The 20715-nt window shown below is 34.3% G+C and overlaps 1 protein-coding gene, 1 long non-coding RNA gene and 1 pseudogene across 13 annotated transcripts; 2 read left to right on the top strand and 1 right to left on the bottom strand.

Moving 5' to 3' along the window:
* The first annotated feature begins 314 nt into the window (after window positions 1–314).
* LOC135152846 (protein FAR1-RELATED SEQUENCE 5-like) lies at window positions 315–2282 on the top strand. The gene has a single exon (XM_064093970.1). The coding sequence runs from the start codon at window positions 315–317 to the stop codon at window positions 2280–2282; it is 1968 nt and encodes a 655-aa protein (XP_063950040.1).
* A 1597-nt stretch (window positions 2283–3879) lies between these two features.
* On the bottom strand, window positions 3880–12882 carry LOC108223347 (uncharacterized). Of its 12 annotated transcripts, none has more exons than XR_010292086.1 (7): window positions 12682–12882; window positions 11431–11491; window positions 11111–11313; window positions 10007–10322; window positions 8027–8295; window positions 4670–7347; window positions 3880–4521 (listed from the first exon to the last, which is right to left on the bottom strand). It is a non-coding gene; the product is annotated as an uncharacterized LOC108223347 (long non-coding RNA). The 12 variants fall into 12 exon arrangements; XR_001807187.2 differs by having other exon boundaries at window positions 4670–6493; window positions 7320–7347; window positions 11111–11491; window positions 12682–12872; XR_010292084.1 differs by having other exon boundaries at window positions 4670–6359; window positions 7320–7347; window positions 11111–11491; window positions 12682–12870.
* A 2560-nt stretch (window positions 12883–15442) lies between these two features.
* On the top strand, window positions 15443–20045 carry LOC108223269 (dehydrogenase/reductase SDR family member FEY-like; annotated as a pseudogene).
* The last annotated feature ends 670 nt before the right edge of the window (window positions 20046–20715 follow it).

The following is a 20715-nucleotide window of genomic DNA, read 5'->3' as shown; positions in this document are numbered from 1 at the left end:
CGCTAAAAAACCGCTGGACGAGTGACTATTTTTTACACGTCCAGCGCTAAAAAAGCGCTGGAGGAGTTTGATATTTTCACTTGTCCAGCGCTAAAAAAGCGCTGGAAACACAGAGAAATGATCATATACCCGCGTACTTAGGTCACTTTAGGTTAGTGTTAGAAAAAAGATCGAGGAGCTTAAAAATTTGGAGAGTTAGGGTTTTTGGTAAGTGCATAATCTTTGGAGCTAAAGAAGCAAGTGCATACTCAAGATTGTGGTAATTTCTAACTCTAATCTAGTTGTTTGTTTGCTTCGTTTGTGTTGTTGTTGTTATGGCGGATTCTTTGTTCGAGGATTTTGTTCCAAGAAAAAGAGTTAAAAAAGTTGATAATAAGGATTACGTAGATGTAGATGATGTTGTTAAGGTTGATAGTGTTGTAGATCGTGTGTTTATTGATTTAAAAGATGATGAAAATGTTGATGATAAAGAATATGTTAGTGTTGATGAAGATTGTATTGATGATCGAAATGTTGTTAGTAGTGATGATGAGGTTGATGAGAACGTAGAGAGTGATGATAAAGGAGTGGATAATAAATTTATTGATGAGAATGAAAGAAATAAAAACATGGAAGTCCCGTATTTGAATCAGAGATTTGATAATTTAGATGACGCAGATAGATTTATTAGGTCATATGCCCTTAAGAATGGGTTTGCGGTGAAAATACAACAAACAAAGAAACGGGCAAAAGTTGATGAAATATATGCCCGAATGTTTGTTTGTAGACTCGCGGGTGAAAATCAAGACAAAAATGTGGTGGATGAAGAAGTATGTGTAGGCAGTAGTAAGGGCACACGTCGTCGGGACAAACTTCCTAGAAGTGGTTGTAAGGTTAGGATGTTTGTGGTGAAAAAGAAGAAAAAAGATTATTGGGAGTTGACAACCGTTGAATTAGAACACAATCATGATCTTGTATCTCCTAGTAAGATGACTTTGATTCAACGGGAAAGACATGTGACGAGTGCGGCAAGAAATCTTATAAATGTGTTAAATGTGTCGGGTATTCGCCCTAGCCAAACCATGAGTCTTTTTAGCAATATGCAAGGTGGAGTAAGTAATGTTGGTTTTGGTAGCCAAAATATTAGGAATGTAGTGCGGGATGAGCGGAAGAAAAAGATACAAGTGAGTGATGCTCAAGCGGGTTTGGATTTGTTAAGTCGTCTTAAAGAGGAAGGCGGTGGGAAGTTTTTTGTGAAAACTCAAGTGGATGGAGAAAACCGTTTGAAAAATCTAGTATGGGTGGATCCTAAATGTTTGATGGCCTATAGTAATTTTGGAGATGTTGTTGCTTTTGATACGACATACCGAACGAATAGGTATGCCATGCCATTTGTGCCTTTTACAGGGGTCAATCATCATTACCAATCTGTTCTTTTTGGATTTGCACTCATGAGGGATGAAGTAAAAAGTAGTTTCGAATGGGTGCTAAGAACATGGCTTGAAGCGGTTGGCGATAAACACCCGAACGCTATAATCACGGACCAAGATCAAGCTATGGCGGGGGCAATTGCATCCATACTACCCCAAACCCGACATTTGTTGTGTTCTTGGCATATAAGCCAGAAGTTCCCCGAAAAATTGAACACCCTTTATATTAAGCATCCGGGAACATTCAAAGTAGATTTCAACCAATGCATATACCATTCACTGACGGAGGATATTTTTGAGGAGAGGTGGAAAGATTTAGTGGTGAAGTATGATTTGAAAGATCATTCATGGTTGCAAGGATTGTATTTGTTGAAGGAGAAATGGATCTCGGCCTATACTAAGAGTACATTCTCTGCGGGTCAGACCACGACATCGAGGAGCGAGGGAATGAATGCATTCTTTGATAGCTATGTTAGTTCTAGTACAGGATTGAAGCAATTTGTTGAGAATGCACAAAAAGCAATTGAAAGACAATTTATGCGGGAGAAGGAGGAGGACAATGATACGAAGAATAAAACCCGTTACTTGAGGTTGAAGACGGCTTTGGAACAAGACGGGGCTTCCATATATACCAAGGAGATGTTTCGCCAATTTCAAGTTCAATTGGTGGAAGCCTCTAAATACTTTGTCGAGAAGGATAAAGATCAATTGACATTAGGGGATGAAGTCACACATTATAGGTGTTTTAGACCCCTGACCCAAATCGACAAAAGAACAATGTATGAAGTGAAATTCAACAAAGTGGCCGTAACAGGAAGATGTGTGTGTCGGATGTATGAACATTTAGAAATAGATACGAGGTTGAAGGGGTGAGATTACCCGATAAACTTCGACTCCACCGCCTTCAATCCAACTAGCTGGTTCGATCGAAGAATGGGTGAGATTATCCAATTAACTTCTACAGATATGCAGTGGGAAGATGAAGATTCGATCGAAGAATGGGTGATCGCAGTGGGAAGATTTTGATTCAAACAACTCGCTCGCTCGCTCCTCTGTATTTCAAATGTCTGTAACGTTATGTTTGTGTTTCGAGCTTATATATGTGTCTCAAACCGTCCAGCGTTTTTTTAGCGCTGGACGTGTAAAAAATAGTCACTCGTCCAGCGGTTTTTTAGCGCTGGACGGTAGACGTCCAGCGGTAAAAAAGCGCTGGACGGTTTTTAAATCGTGGCCCTTGATTGGCCCATCGGACGGCTCAAAAATGGTGTGTTGGATAAAGGTCCCCCAGCAACCGATTGCTGGGGACCTGGACCCATAATAGATATAGTAGATCGGTTGATAATTGAGTAAATTGCTTTTGTGTTATTCCTTACTTCAAATTAAGGGTTGATTGTTGGGTACTAGAAAAATCCGTCACAATCCGTCACGACATTTTATTTAATTCCAGGTTTGCTCTCGTTTTTTCATGAAATAAGAGTCGACCCAGTAATTCAACATTTCTTTTCTCGATGTTGCTGTTGGTTAAAAAAAATTAGAAATTGATAAATAAAATAATGTTAGATGTAAATTGATACAACCGGTTACTTATGCTGCTAAAAATCATTACTATTATCAGATATTTAATTCTATAGTAGAATCTGATTAATTAGTTAGGGGTCGTTTGGTTCATGGGTTTCTAGAATCAGGTATGGGGTTTGTTCATTTCAAACCCATACCTGATGTTTGGTTGGGAAAAACAGAATCTGAAACCCATACCTTAAACCCCCAAGGTATGGGTTTTTGATACCCAAGTGGGGAGGTGGGTATGAGATGGATTTATTTTTTATTTTTTTGTTTCTATCTAAGTAATGAAATATTAATATTTGATACAAAATTAAATCAATGATGCAAAAATATATGACAATAATAATTTTATTAATATTTTTAATTAATATAAATTAATAACTTATTTTTTACAAAAATTGTATATATTGATTCCAGCACTCAACCAAACACATGATATCAGATATGATACCTCAAACCCATACCAGCTTAACCCGATTCCTCATTCCAACCCGATACCACTCCTCGAACCAAACGACCCCTTAGTTTATAATAGTTTTTATTTTATAGTACAAATTTGAAAATTGATTTTATTGTAGAACCATGATAATATTTGATACAGGAGTTTAAAAGAATTATGATTTTAGTGTAGAATATATAACAAAATCTAATATTTTTTTCAATGTTTTATTTTTAATTCTTGTATGAATACGATGTTACTACAGAATAATAATTTACAGTTTAAAATATATTATAATTTCAAGAATTGATTCTAGTGTAGAACCAAACTAGTCCATTCTATAATAGAATTTTTTAATTTACACAGAAATTCTATAGAAATCTGCATGAAAAAAAATTCCAAATTATATTAAATAAATAATAAATAAGCTTGAAAATTTTTATGATTAAAAAAATGGTGACAAGTTAGTTTTCAGAAAGAAGCAAGAAACTTTTATTATTGACGTCTCAAAACCACTGCTGTATATCCTAACTACACATAAATCAACTTTACAACTTTACATAAAGACAATTTTGAGCTATACTCTTGTTTAACTCCTGGTGCTCCTGATGAGCTCATCAGGAACTAATACACTACCACACTCCTGATGGTGCTACAATGCTAAAACTCCTGATGTACAGTAGCGCCAGCATTCTGCAAGTGACGAACCGCAGCCATGATCTGATCCTCTTCTACCGGCTCTAGATGATGCTCGACTAATGGTGACGCTGAGAGGGTCTCAATCACATACTGATCAAACAATGCATCCTGAATTCGATCTAAGAAACTGCTAACATGAAATGATGAAGCTAGAACCTTAACAAACAGTGTCTTTACAAACATATCAAAGTCCCCACCAAGAAATAAACCCAAGCTTTAGTCATGTAACTTAAGACCTTACCATGATCAACCAACACGAATCTCTAGGAAATCAAAATCAAAGCCAACCAAATAAAATTCCTGACAGCATGCCTTAAGCCATAAACAAAATAAGTGTACACGTCTGCGCAACATACAATTAAGCTCAACAAAAAACACCACACCCGAATGACCCAACCTGCAACCAGTCTCCTACATAACAAAGACAAAAACAATAAGCTCCATTTCCACAATTCAAGTCCTCGCAATTTGCTCTTGTAAAAAATATTAACAAAACGACTACAATCCAAAGCAGCGATAATCAAAATCATGCAAAAAAACTGAATGACAGCCCACTTACTAAACTTGATCATTTTAAACTCCTTTGGAAAATCTTCCTCCACGTAAGGATCGTCATCATGACCATCACTTTCTTCCTCTGAAACATCCACCAGACTTCATGATTCTTTTAAAACTGTCATTTTGCTCTAGTGGATCGATCAGCGTGGACTTGCTCTTGATGTGCACGAGTTCAGATTCACATGGACACAAGATTTGTTGGAACTGAAAGCAGAGCCACTGTGTCTGCCACGCCGCCTCAATTCTCACTAAAGGAAACTTTTCCAGGTGAAGTCTGACCATAGAGATCTGAACTTCTAGGAATTTCAGACCATGAAGAGCGATGAGCAGCAGGGCACTCAGACACAAAGTGAGGATCTCATCCTTTATTCCAGTTGTTAAGATAATTTTGTTGATCATTTAAACTGATTTTGACAGCCGACCAAACTGCAAGAGTTGAACAATAATTTTGTTATTAGTTCCATGGCAAGTCAATACCAAATAGGAGGATTGGATCAATCAAGTCAATATATGGACAAGTTTATCCGAAGAAGCTGCAAAAATGAGCCTCCATTCTCCTCTGATATAATAGCAAAAGAAAGAAAGAAATGAAAATTGATACACATAATATATAAGCACTTCTAATATTACACCAAGTACTCATTTCGATGTATTTCGTATAGTACTCATCAAATATGAGATTTTTTGCTAGTTGGCTGATATCATAATAAAGAATAATGAGTGTCAGAACCATTGTTGTTGAGTCGCTCGACTAGTCGCGACTAGTCGCAGTCGGTGTGCAGGCTCGACTGGACTGGTCGACTAGGCAGATGTAAGTATTTCGCGCGACTTATGACAGACTGGTCGACTGGGTCGACTAGTCGGGTCAACTGGAAGACCCAGTCGGTCAACTGGTGTTTAAATTCAAAAAAAACAAAAACCCAGTTGTATTAAAACCTAAAAACAAAAGACCAGCAGCCTCCAGTCGATTCCAAGCCGTCTCAGTCGCTTATAACTTTGTTTGAATCGATTCCAACTCCGATTCCCTTTGATCTCTTCTTCTTTCCACGTAAACTCTTCATCCTCTCCTCTTACACACACACACAGTTATACACACACACACACAAACACAGTTATATATATACAGTTATACACACAAACACTTACAGAGTTACAGTAGCTTTGTGTAATATGTTATTACTTGCGCACTCTGTTATTACTTACACTTACAGACACTCTGTTATTACACACACTTGCACACTCTGTTATTACACACACTTGCACACTCTGTACTTGGTAGTCACTAGTTGCCCAGCGCACACACACACACAATTACAGTAGCTTTGTTTAATTTGCAGAATGGCTAATGCATTGAACGAGGCTGTTTATGCATCGATAAGAAGTGAGAATTTAGAAGTTAGAACTTAGAACACACATATAAATATATGTATATATAATATATATTATTGATTTCATACCTTGTCGACTAGTGTCGACTAGTCTACGACTAGTCTCGACTCGACTTGCTGGAGAGTCCAGTCGACTCGACTCGACTTACCGACGTAACAACCAGGGTCAGAACTGCGACACCAAGTTCTTGTAGACGGCATACAAGCCAAGTAACTTTACAAGCAGCTGAAGCCAAAGCATGACATTTGGCCACAAAAGTGGACCTAGATACAATGTTTTGCTTCTTATAATATTCATAAAATCTGAGAATTAGCAAACAACATGAGGCAGCCAATTAATAATATTCTAGTATCAGGGAAAAAAGCACACTCTGAATCTTGCTTGCAAAGTTAAAGTATCAGTAGCTTTGAAAATACTGTTGTGACTCGCTGTGTGACTGCATATCAGAGAGTATGAGCTAGTGAGATACTCTAACTAATAATAGTTCGAGCTGAATTTTCGGACAGTGACGTTAAACATACAATATCAAGAGGGAAATCAAATCTGTTACTAAGCCTTGTTCGATCAATTGCATCTGGCTAAACTAACTAAACTTATAAAAATCTGAAAAATCAAGACTTGGATATAATGAAACCCAAAAGATCGTATTAGACCTATGAATTCCAGTGGCTATCCCACATCAAAATACTAAAATATAAAATACATAAATTAAATAGTTATTTTTTTTTAATTTAAAAATTCATGGGGTTTAGGGACATACTTAACAACATAAGAAATAATTCTTCCACTGTAGAACACAAAAAGCATGCACGAAATCAAGTTTATTCTACTATAGAATCATAGAATTTAACACCTTACAAAATCACAATTCTACAAAATTTGGTTCCCTTACAGAATCATAATTTATCTACTGCTCCATAAATTTTGGTTCTTACAGAATCTTAATTTCAAGAACACCTCTTACTATAGAATCACAATTTTTATAAAATTTTGTAAGCTCCATAAATTTTGGTTCTATTACAGAATCTTTGTTTTAAAACACCTTGTACTATACAGCCACATTTCTATAAAATTTCGTTCAGTTACAGAATCATAATTTATCTACTGCTCCATAAATTTTGGTTCTATTATAAAATCTTAATTCCACAAAGCAAAAGGTTGAATATAAAGAGAAATTTCACTATAAATGTCTGAACTAAACCAGGAGAAAAAACAATTAGCAGGCCTGATTCATATGAAATTAGAATGGACAAGATATGTACCTTGACTGATCGCCAGTGAGATATGTACCTGCATGATACATAAAAGAACATATCAAGTAAGAAACAGTCAACATATGCTTTCAATTTATAAGAGGACGCGACACTTAATTTAGGAGGGTATTTAGGCACTGAAAGAATTAAATCTACTAGCACTTAAAATTTTGTACGATCCATAGTTTATACCTACGGACACTTGATTCTTCAGCTATAATCACAATTTTACAAAATTCCACGACAATTAAAAATAAATATATGCTTCTTCTCACAACAAATACTTAACATCATTTGGTTCGATCACAGAACTTTAATTTCGCTAAGCAATACAAATAAAATTAACAGTTATTTGTTATTTCGCGAGTAGAACCTTAATTATTCTTCTATACTAAAATCACAATCTACACACAAAAATAAAAAAGTACAAAAAATGCTTCTACTGTCGAATCAACATCTACAGTCTACACACATAAATTTATGCTTCTAACACAAAAAAATATCACTTCTATAATGGAATTACAATATACACACAACAATGAAAAATAAATAAAAATATTGCTCCTACTATATGATAAAAAAAAAAAACAATCCATACACATACATGATGAAAAAGCCGGATCTCGTAAACTCATATAAATTCTCATGTGATTCTACTGTAGAAGCTATAAACAAGCACAAACACATAAAATTCCTTTATGAAAAACTTACAATACCTCTAAGAAGGACGCATTTTCTGGATCATCCATCCTCCGCAAAGGACCATCATCCATTGTGAACCCATTTGTCCAGAACGTTATATTTATGCGTTCCAGTTTCAGGATGTGAAGGAGCAGTTGTAATTGTTTCTCCAGTTAGAAGTCTTCTTGAACTTGAAGACGGCTGGAGGTGATCCCCGTGTCCTTCCACACCTCTTGCCTATCTAGCTTGATCAAATAAAACATCCACATCATTGCCTATAGATGGATCCTGCACAAGCATTCCACTGAAAATTTTGACAAGCAATTAGCATATTACATCTCGGTTGCAGAGTATTTTTTAAAATATTCAATTTGTTAATGAATATGAAACACCACAATGTAGTAAACTAAAAAGCCAAAAATTTATCTAGAAAATCTGTGCAAGGCTTAGCATAATGGATACCCGTCTCCCTTGGCAATAAGGAAATCAAGAAATCAAGTGTTGATAAAGAAGTGTATTTGTGTGTCTGACACGGAGTATTTAAAGCAATCACATGTAATCCAATATTGGGTATAAGTTATAACTCTTACAACTTAAGTAAATATGTTTCTAAGAGAGTATCTACTTAGCATAATGGATACCACAACGATCATACATCTAGTCTTCCAGACTTTCCAGGGGAGTACAGGTTTGAAAGCGAAATTACTGCTTATTAGGATCAGGGTAACTCTTAACCTACTGCTGGGACAGGAACCTCATCTTCACAACATTATTGCTACAACCACAAAACCACAAAATTTACATGTACAATTTGGACAATGCCAATCACCTGCCGAGAGAATCGTTATATCCGAGCAGCTTTGATGAAAATTTGATGGGCAACCATCAGAACAGAACAGATCCCTATCAGCACTACAAAGACCATAGAGAAACTCCAGATTCCAGATACATGTTTGGGAAAGGTTGACGCTGTTTGCTTACTGCATGGATCTCAAACTTTGAGATGAGTCAATCAGCCAAGAGAGAAGGGTTCTCTTTCCGGTACATGGAACATAACCATCACTTCCAGAATTCAGGCCATTGTCCAAACTGCGAACCAACAATTGACTTGCAACTCTGTTTCCTATAAGGGCTAAGTTTTTCTTCTTGTTGGTCACTGTATGTGCCATTAGCAGACTCTGTCAGAGTAAGTTCCTCAGCACTTCTTATGTGACCAGCATCCCTTTTCTTCTTTTTCAAGTCCCGCTCAATCTTTTTACGAGTTTGCGTTGACAATTTACTAATTATCTTAGTACTAGTTACACAAATCTAATAAACAGGTCTAGAGTAAATTTTGGTTCTATTATAGAACCTTAAATAGTTCTTTATACTAATAGGGCCTTAATTTTTGGTTCTATTATAGGACCTTAAATCCATACAAATAAATAGTCCTATAATTAACTAAAACATAAACGCTTCAACTCTAGAGTCAAAAATTTTATATAATCTGGTTCTATTACAGAACACTTGATTAATAAAGAAATAAGAAATTATATTACCAACACATATATGCTTCTACTACAGAACCAAAACTCATATGATCAGTAACAGAGATTAATTATAGAACCAAAATATATATAAGATTCTACTATGCAGCCACTACTCCGTATTATTTGGTTCCATTACATAATATTATTTTCATATACAAAAACAATCATGAAATAAACAATACAATTGTGATTCTATTCTAGAACCACAATTTTACACAAAAATTACCAATAAATATATGCTTCTGCTCACAACGAGGACTTCACATGATTTGGTTCTATTATAGAACCAACAAACATATGCTTCTACTCACAACCACTGCTTCACATCATTTGGTTCTATTACAGAACCTTAAATCGCTAATCAATACACATAAATTTAGCAAGTATTGTTATTTTACGAGTATAATCAAATATAAGAACACATGGATGTAGAATCAGATCTAAAACACAAATAAAACAAATCACGAGCCAAAACTGGAGAATTACCTCTGAAATACACGCAAATCAGAAGTTTAAATGCTAATGCTGGACACCAATTGTATGGAAATTCTTCAGGGATCCAAGATGCAGTTAATAATGGACTCATGTCAACGTCACAGGCTAACTTCCATTCAAATGAGGAACGCTAGTTGCAGAACCTCTTGTCTGAAATAGAAAATCAGTCAGTAAAAACGTTGCCCTTGCCTCTTCTTCACGATGCTAATCAGGAGACTGTCACATTTGGCCAGTACAGCTCCCCTGGTGCAAGTGCTGCAGTTGTTAAGTCTCAGGTTAGCCTGATAATCTGTTACCATTCAAGAGTCTGCAAAAAATATGACAGGTAACATTTGACAGTAAGATGTGGTCTTCATAAATGACATACATGTCGAAAGAAATCACCTTAAACGTAAATGACATACATAATAAAAAATGAACAATAAAATGGATATTATAACTTAAAAGGATTTCAAGTTCCAATCTAGTGTATTTCGGCTCTGGTGTGTTCATCAAATATAAAAAATATAACTTTATAAAAAACACTTATTGCTAGAAATATATAAAAGAAAATTAAGGCAGCTGAGAATGTGTTTGAATAAGGTCATAAATCAATTCAATTGTACTATCTCAGGAGATTAGGAGAGCTTGATGAGTATCCGAGAAATCTAGTGCACACTTGAGGTCATTAACATCTATCTAGTTGGAGAGTTCCGTGAGTATTCGGAGAGTTCTGGTGAAAACGTGTGAGGTCAGTCACATCTATCTAGCTATTCCTGAGCGAGGCCAAGTTCTCTTTTTAGAGCAGTTATCAACAATAAAAGTCTCCGACCTGACAAATTGATCTCACAAATCAGTTTCAATAGATGGTTGGAGAATTTTGAGACCAAATTCATCAATAGAGAAACAAATTCTCCACACCAATTTTATACTAAAAAAAAGATAATCAGAAACTATAGAAATATGAATTCTTTTTGAACTGAATTTCCATAACATAACCCTGCTTCAGAATCCCAGTAACCATCGCTGGCCTCATTCAGGTTACTGAGTTAACAAGTAGCAGCGAATCCATGCATATATGCACTAGTGTTCTTTGGTACTCGCCATAATATTTACCGGCAGTGATAACATCTTCATTATCTGAGTTCAACCTTGGCAAAGGAGGCACAGCCGCACAGGTCCTTAGCAGCTGGACCTAATGGTCGTTGGACTCAGAACCGGATGCCGATGCCTTTTGGAATTCATGGCAAGCAACTATGAACATGGCAGCTTCTTCTGGTTGTTGCGCCTCGCGAAGTGCCACCAACACCTCCCACCAGCTGCCACATACAGTATCATATCCTTGTATTCAACGATGAATTAAGTCTAGTAATTGCCAGAAAAGGAAGTAGCTTCGGCATGGATCAAGACCGTGGACTCAAAGAGCAAATGAATACCTCCAGATGTTATGTTCAACGTGCCACACATGATGAGTCCACCTCTACAGACTACAATACCCTGCAGCAGCAGAAAAAGTTGAAATCTTAGCAAAATCAAATCTGTTACCAAGTCTTGTCCGATCACATGCTTCTGGCTAAACTAATCAAACTTATGAAAATCTAAAAAAAAAGACTCGATTATAATGAAACCCCAAAGATCATAAAATAAAATACTTAAAAACACTAATCAAATTTATTCTACTATAGAATCATAAGATTACACTACAAATATATTTTAACAAATTCTAAGAAAATACGAATATATGAATTTACTATGGAACCATTCTGCTACTTATACTACTATAGAATCATATTTATTTTTACTATAGAACCATAAGGTCCATAACATAACACTGTATAAATATTCTTAATAATTCTAAAAATATACGAATATATAATTAGACTACAAAATCATTATAAACATGCTTCCACAATCGAATCAAAATCTACATACATGAAATTATTCTTCTATACTAGAATCACAATCTACACACAGCAATAAAAAAATACAAAAAAATGCTTCAACTGCAGAATCAAAGTCTACAAATATAAATTTATGCTCCATAAATTTTGGTTCTATAATTCTATTACAGGAATCTTAGTTTTAAAACACCTTGTACTATAGAACCACAATTCTACAAAATTTGGTTCTGTCACAGAATCATAATTTATTTACTGCTCCATAAATTTTGGTTCTTTTACAGAATCTTAATTTTAAAACACTGTCATACTATAGAATCACAATTTTACAAAATTTGATCCTATTACAAAATCATAATTTATACCTTAAATTTATACGAACTCGTTAACCTCAACATCAACTAGTTAATAAAGACATGATATACATATGCTTCTATTGTAGAAGCACAACTTCACAAATTTTGATTCCATTACAGAACATTAATTTTAAAACAAAAATATGCATTAACTAAATTCAGACAAAACTACATCAATGCTGCTAGCCTTCTACTCTAGAACCAGAATTTTATAAAATATGATTCGGACCCTAAACTTTTGAATAACACACATAAAAATCAAATTAATTAGATAATTTGCATAAAGAATCAGAACTATGAAATTAATACAATCTAATAATCACAAATGAATGTAGAATCATACCTAACCTAAAAAAAACATACACACGCGAATATCTCCTACAATTTTTCATAAAAAACAAGTCGAAATCGAAGAATTGATGAAAATTAATACCTTTTCCGAACATGTCAGGCTCGATCCTCGCGATAATCCATGGAAGCAAGTTGAAATCTGTGAAACTATACTTACAATAACCTCCGTGTTTCGCTCCCGTCCTTCCCCTCTCTCTGTGTGCGCAAGCGTTGATGTGTAGACTGTAGTGCGCAACTCCTGTGGTTTTTTAATTGTTTTATTTAATAAAACGGTTTGGCCAGTGTGTGCCCATGGGCACATGCGCGGAAATTTTTGTATTTGTGAGATTTTGATTGGTGTGGTTGGTGTATTTGCAGGGGGTCCACCATTATCATGACATAGGAGCCAATCAAAATGATCCAAGCACAAAATTTTCCGCGCTTAGCATATGCCAATGGGCACACCATAGAAAAACCGTTAATAAAATCAGGGCCGTTAAATTAAAAACTTTAATCAGTTAATCAGTTAAAAGCGTTAATTGTTTTATCCTTTTTTTAATAATATATATATATATATAATCAGTCATATATATGGACTTATATTCTCCCTGTTTCATTTGTTTATATTTTCAGGATGCTTTGAAGAAGACGGGTTTTTCTTTTCGGACATTAAAATTTTATTATCTAAATTTCCCCGGTCATCTTGCATGTCCGATGGTTAGATGATAAGTTTTCTTGAATGAAAGAATTATCACGGTGCATTGGCGATTCATATCAGTTGAGATTCATTCTCATTTTCAAAAAAAAAAAAAAAAACTTTCATATAAAGGTATAGTTTGGGGTTCCTGCTGCAGACTGCAACAATAATTTTTTTCTGAAAAACATATGAAAAACTGTTCCAAAAATAACTTTAGGACAGCAGGTTTTAGCTGAAAACTGCTTTTACAAAAAGCAAGTCCTCACCTGCTTTTAAAAAAAAGTGTTTTCACCTTTTGCAGTAAACTGTTACAAATTTCACTATCTAACCTCATTAAAAGAATTATTATTATTTATTATAACTCAAACTAAGCAAATATTAAAAAAAATTATTAAACAGTTATTTGATTTCTACAACAACACTTTTTCTGACCGCACAGCAATTTTTAACAGCATTTCCAAGCAAACTTTAAGGATCAGATTAAGGGTCTCCATGGTTCTCCGTATAAAAATGGTCTACATAGAGTGGAACTCTCTATATATATGCATGCAAATCAAATTTGCAACATGAAATTCTCGATCAATTTTAAAAATATAATATTACAAACACGAGCTTTTGTTGCAGTACATATAATATTACAAAAAATGAAATTTTGCTGCAGTACATATCTAACTCATATAATATTACAAAATTAAACACGAGATTCCGCTACATTATATTTCTTGCCCATGTAATATTATAAAACACGAGATTTCTGCTGCAATACGTATAACTCATAATAAATAAAATCATAAACATGTACACTCCAGCTCTTCGTATATTGGAGTTCTGTTGTAGTATATGTAAATAATAGTGTTATAAATCACAATAGATATATTCAATATTTTTATTTATCAGTTATCACGATCCTGCAGCAATATATAAATTAATTTGTATATATTTTACTTTATCACACTATTAAGATATACGAATTAAGGATCAAATGTATTTTTTTTGCTGAAATGATCAAATATGATTAGTTTCATTAATGTACTAATTTAAAACACATTAAGTTACTTTCTTTTAATGACTATTAACGTGGTTCTAAGATTAAGGTTGGTTATATATATATGAGTGCATATATATATATTCATGATATAAAAAATTAAAAAATTTAGTTATGAAATATGTCGATATACATAAAAATTGTTTTTTTTTTTAAATATGTTTTCTGTAAAAGCAGATTTGAAAATTTAACGAACAACTTCTCAAAACTGTCTGTAACAAGAGACCTAAAGCATTTTTTAGAGAATGTACTGGTGTAGTGCCAGGACTATAAATTTACAAAAGATGCCACTGTATGTATACAAAATAGGGGTGTACACGGTTCGGGTTGGGCGGGTTGACGGAATTTATCGACCCAAACCAATTAAGTCGGGTTTTCAAAATTTCAACCCAACCCAGACCGTATAAATTTGTAACCCAAACCAATTTGTAGTACTTCGGTTTGGTTCGGTTTGGTTGAGTTAATAAATATTATAAACTGATGCTCAACTCTTTACTCCCCTATGCGTACCAGTATAATCACATCAGACTACTCTGGTAAAAGTGAAACATGTAACTTAAATATTTTATAATAAATTTTCTGGGGTAGGTTAAGAAACTTTACCTTCCGAAACATTGCAGAAGATATACCATTTGGTGAACAATAATCATATATTTGTAACACTAATCACTAATTTAGACAACATGATATATTTAAAATATATTCGGAGTGCTGGGCTATGCATATATATATATATATATATATAATATTTGAAATATTTTATTTTTTATTCGGGTTGGTTTGGTTCGGCCTAAAAATATTCAAACCCGTAACCAACCCAATTAAATCGGGTTTATATTTTTTTAAACCAAATACATATCGGGTTAAAAAAATTCGGGTTGGTTCGATCGAAAAGTGATCGGTTCGGGTTGGTTTGGTCGGTTTTACGAAACCGTGTACACCCCTAATACAAAACAATCTTGGGAAAACTTTAACCTTCTATTACTTTCAAGACAAAATTAATACAGTCGAAACCGTGTATTATCTATATAATATTGCAACATGGGTTTTGGTGAGCCAAAAAATTCAGTTGAAATTACAATCTTGCCCATCATTAAGAAATCTGAAATTACTTCCTTATCCCTATCTTTTCGATGCCCTGTAATTTCAGCAGCGGTTCGTTATACTTGTACAGTAGGATCATCTGTGATTTTTTGTGCATCAAAATTACAGGCAGGAGTGCAACATCCGTTTTTTGCTTGCATCTGTAACACTCCATCTTCTATTTTCGCTTCCCCAAATCTATTTGCAATCTCTTAAATTGTAATTTATTTGTTGGTTTATAGGTGTTTGTTTGTTCGATTCAGGGGTCTTCTTTTGGTTCTAGATGTTTAAGATGCTGCACAGAAGATTGGATTAGAGAGTTTCTAAGCAATTTATCCAAGAGTTTATGCGGCTTGTGTTACAGTTATTTTTATCTCCGTAAGTATGCATTCTTCCTTTTATGTTGTATCGTTAATGTGTTCTTTGCATTTGTGCGTCTGAAGAATCGAATACTAATTGAGTCAAAAGAAAATGAAAATCTTGATTTTACTAAATGTTGACCTATGGTATGATCGGTAAATTTGAACAATTAACTTTTATACTGATGGTTTCTATGTTGGTGAACAAGATGTGGAATAAGAAGAAAGGGCTGGGATGGATTGCATGACTAAGAGGATGCTTTCATTTGATGCACGAAATGTTGTTCTGGAGGATCATGACTAGACATCTGCACACTCCAATGCCTCTTCCTCCTCTCCATCCAGATTTCACTTGTCTTGTCACTGGTTGCACCAATGGAATTGGTCACAAAATCGCTAGGTTCTTTGTCCATTTTAATGTTTTTTCTACTCCCTCAGTTTTTTTATAATATGGTGCTTTTATTTTTAACACTGATCTTAAGACGTGTTAATTGTTTAATAGCTTAATATTTTTTTTTTGTAAATTAATATGTACGTTACATATATATTTATTAAACATGAATTTTTTGAAATATATCTTCTATGTGGTCAATGGATCTAAAAGTGTGTATCAGAAGTCAAAATGTGGTGTAAAGAAACAAAGGGTGTATTTTTCAGAACTCGCGGGTTTTGCAGGTGTACTTAGCTGATATGTGGTTTGTTGCTGCATCTGACAGGCAGTTAGCAGAAGCAGGGACGTGCGTTGTAATGGCAGTTCAGAACACTACAAGAGCTAATGTACTGACTGAGAAATGGCAGTTCGATTGGTCTAAAAGGAACCTTCCTCTCAATATTGAGGTGCTCACTTACTGGCATCAATATTTCTAGGAAAACAATTCATTTATCAGGACCGCTTAGAATCTGAGATTCTCCCCTTAGCCGATTAGATTACAGAACCAATGTGTAATGTGTTAGTTGCTTGTGAGCGCGGACTCTTAAAACATTTAGTAGCAAACTCATCCAAAATTTGACATTCAATGTGATGGAGCTCAATCTTCTCTCATTGGATTCTGTTGCTAGATTTGCTGAAGCATGGAATGCGCTTTCAGTCCTTTTGCATGTGCTCATCAACAATGCCGGGATATTTTCTAGTGGAGGTTAGTGTTAAGCTAATTATATGCAAAGGACTTGTATTTGTTGTAATACTTTTCATACAATGTCAAAATTTATTAGATATTAGATGTTTTCCCACATTTTTCCAAGGAGGTCGGTATGAAATTTTTTCTACAAATTGTGTTTAGAATCTCAAAAAAAGTCAAAGGACGGTTCCGAAGAGCATATTCAAGTGAATCATCTAGCGCCAGCCTTATGTTCCATATTGCTGCTTCTTTTTTTTCCCATCTCTCATCAGAGGCCCTCCAAGTCGGATTGTGTACGTTAGTTCGACTGTAAGTTCAATGTTATGATCATGTGCCTGTGTTATTTCGCTTTATGTAACATTTCTAATTGTTCTTTTTCCCCTGCTGAAGATTCTTGGCTTTGTTGGTCCAGAAGACATGAATGTCTCGACTGGAAAGAAAAAGTACACAAACTTAGTGGGTTACTCAGGCAGCAAACTACTACAGGTTGAATAAAACTTAAAACTGTAGTGCAATAAGGTTTTGTTCTTAATTCTTACTTATTCACGAGCTGTTTAGTTTTTCTGACTGCCTTCTTCTTCGTTTAATAACAAAGTTGTTCTAAATTTTTTATTTAAAGATTTTATGGAAAGGGTCATAGTCTACATACGAGATTGCAGGTGATGTTCAGTAGCATACCCAACAACAAATTGCCTTCCGAGACTGGCATAAGCATAGTATATGCATCTCCTGAAGTAGTTCAGACCAACTTTGTAAGTTTCTTGAATATCTATTGTTTTTATCTTTAGTTTCCAATTGTAGGTCCAATTAGGATTTTAATTTATGGCTGAAAATGGACCTATCAACAACCAAATCATGTTCGGCGTCAGTCGATCGTGTCTCAAAAGTTGCTTAAACTTGATTGTGGTTGGCAAGAATGTAACATTACTATTGAATGACGATTTAAAGAAATCAGCAGCTTCAATATCTGTGGATGGTTTTCTATAACTGGTTAAAAAGTTTAATAAATGTTCTGTTTCTATGAAAAAGCTATTCATAAGACCATGCTTCTACATGCAAGTTAGGTTTCTTGATAAACTTACATTTACTTTAGCGTTGAATTCTTTCACAAATATGTTGAAGCCACTAATACCAGCTTCAATTTCATTTATTGATATGACATGAAGGTAGAGTTAGTGACAACTCATTGATACTTGTACAATCCTTAAATTATTGGTTCTTTTTATAAATGAGTTCAACATTAATACCTATTAATTTTAATCTTCTAGGTTAATTAAAAAAAATTCTGAAATTGTAGGTGCTTTTTTCTGTTTTAGAAATATTTTTTTATTAGATCTTGAAGACTTTCACCTCTTTTATATCTTGCTCTAGGTTTTTAGAATACCTTCATTATATACATTGCGGGGCATCCTACTCAAAAATAATTAGTAGCAGCTGCAGCTCCTCTACTGCTTTTCAAGTCTTTTACTTGTGTTGTTCGTTTGGAATTAGGTTTATTGGTTCTGGAGGAATCAGAGCGTCCACTTTGGCCTGTAGCTCAGATCAACTGATTGGTAAAAGACAGTTCCAAAACTTCAGTTCCTCTCAAAATACTTTGGATGGTATTATGCATGTACTAGCATTTTAGTTATTGCCATGTCTTGTATTGTATATATACAAGATCACTTGGGTGGGAAATTGGTGTTGGGGTACTCTTAGTGCTTATGTTTGCAACAGTCCTTTCATTCAACTTGGCTTATCTCTTCTACATCAAGTTGAAATCTGAATCAAACTTCATAACCAGATTTGTTCAAGCAATTGTGGTAACATATTGGAACGTCTCTGTATTTGTCACAAAGGACAAGCGTGGCCTACCATTACAAGAAGAGATCTGCACTTCTTGTATTTAAGGTACCATTCTTCTACATTTTTTGGCCAACTAAAAAAGTCTTATTTCTTATATTTTTTTATTAATAATATGCCTTCAATTTTTTTTTTATGTACGTGTTATCCATTTTCAAATATATTTTTCCCTTTCTTCCTCTTACAAGCAAAGTCTATGGTTTTGGATTTTGGAGCCAATTCTACTCTAAGTAGAGGCATAAAATATGAAATAAAGAAGGAATATATGCTCTTTTCTGGAATGTAGTTGAGAGTGAATACATTTAAAATACTAAAATTTGGGCACTCTTAATTAAAATACTAAAATTCCAAGAAGTTAGAATAATATCAAAATTATTTTTAATATTAAAATTTTGTACCCAATTGTATGAGTGCACAAACTACCAAATTAAGATCAAAATGGAGCCATGTGACCATGTTAAATTAATGATCCTCCTAAAATCTAAGATACTATTAAAAATCTTTAATTAATTTAAATATATATATAATAATTTACAGATTAACGGTTCAAACTATTTTGCAAGCTGAAATGTACAGTCAATGCTATATATAGAAATCAAAGAGGCTCTGGTTTTCCTTTTCATTTTTCTTTGAAAAAAGACCAATAAAACAAATATGATTACGTCATCTTACAAAATTATAGAGAACAATATTATAAAACTTATTATATATGGCCAAATTATTTTTCGATGTAATTGCTCATCAGTATATTTGATACTGATTCTTGCATTACATGAGTTTGGCATTGTTCCTTTATATTTTAACTATGCTTTACAAAAGTTTATGAAAAAAACTGTAGTACTTGAGCGGGTTTTGAGTTATATGTCACATGATAATCTTCTCTCATGAGTGCGGACAGCTAATATATCTTTTTTGTGGCTATTTGTTACTGTAGAAGTGTGCGCCGCTTAATTAAGGCGTACAATCTGTTGTATGTGAATCTTTAGCGAAAAATATATTCTTTTGATGGCAGAATAGAGATCCTTACACATGGATAAATATATATGTTGTATGTGAATCTTTAACAAAAAATATATTTTTCTGGTGGCAGAATAGAGATCCTTGCAAGTGGACAGATATATTTTTATCGTGGCAGAACAGGGATACTTACAACTGGGCTGAAGGTTCATAATAATGTGCATAAATTATTTTTGGTGGGAGCTCATGCTACTACAGTAACACAATTCCTATGATAGCGGCTATATGTATTATACCTTGGCAAAATTTGTTATGTCGTTTAACAAGAACAAATTTTATATTAAGAATGTCAAAATTTGCATATTCTATCGGCATATGCACTGCAGGTATTTTATATTTGTGCATATACATCGAAAATATTGACTTAATATTCACTTATGTAGTTCCTCAAGTAGTATGCAGCAAAATCACAATCATTCAAACATGCTGAATAAGGATATGTAGCACAGGTACAACATCTCTGCAAGATAAATCACATGCATCGTGAATCTGTATATGTACTTTTATAGAATTACATGCTTCTCAGCACTGTGGTTCTGTATATCTTAAGTAGAGTCTATAATCCTATGACAAATGATGTTTTTTTTGGCCCAAAATATAAATGTATAACAAGTCAAGTTAGAGCATGCCCGTGCCTCGCACGGGCTATAAAGCTAGTGTATCTATTACACGAGAACAGGTTTTTTACCTGAGCAAATTTATTCATCATAAAAAGACATATGCACCCTTCCAAACCTACAGATTTTCACTTAAAACAAATTTATATATCATAAAAAGACATATTCGCCCCTCCAAACCTGTATCCGGACCTGGCCATCTCCTGTAAAACCCTTCGCTCCTAACTTCAATTCCCGTCTCAGAGTGTCTCATCTTCCATGGTTGTAACTGCTAATCTGGCTGCTTCTCCCCTCCCGTGCACTCGCGTCACCCACTTTCTTCCTTTGACAAGGGCTAATCTGTATCTCCCACCTAAAGG

The sequence above is a fragment of the Daucus carota genome, chromosome 5 (genome assembly GCF_001625215.2).
Source record: "Daucus carota subsp. sativus chromosome 5, DH1 v3.0, whole genome shotgun sequence".
Lineage (NCBI taxonomy): Eukaryota > Viridiplantae > Streptophyta > Magnoliopsida > Apiales > Apiaceae > Daucus > Daucus carota.
This window is presented reverse-complemented; position numbering and strand designations above follow the sequence as displayed.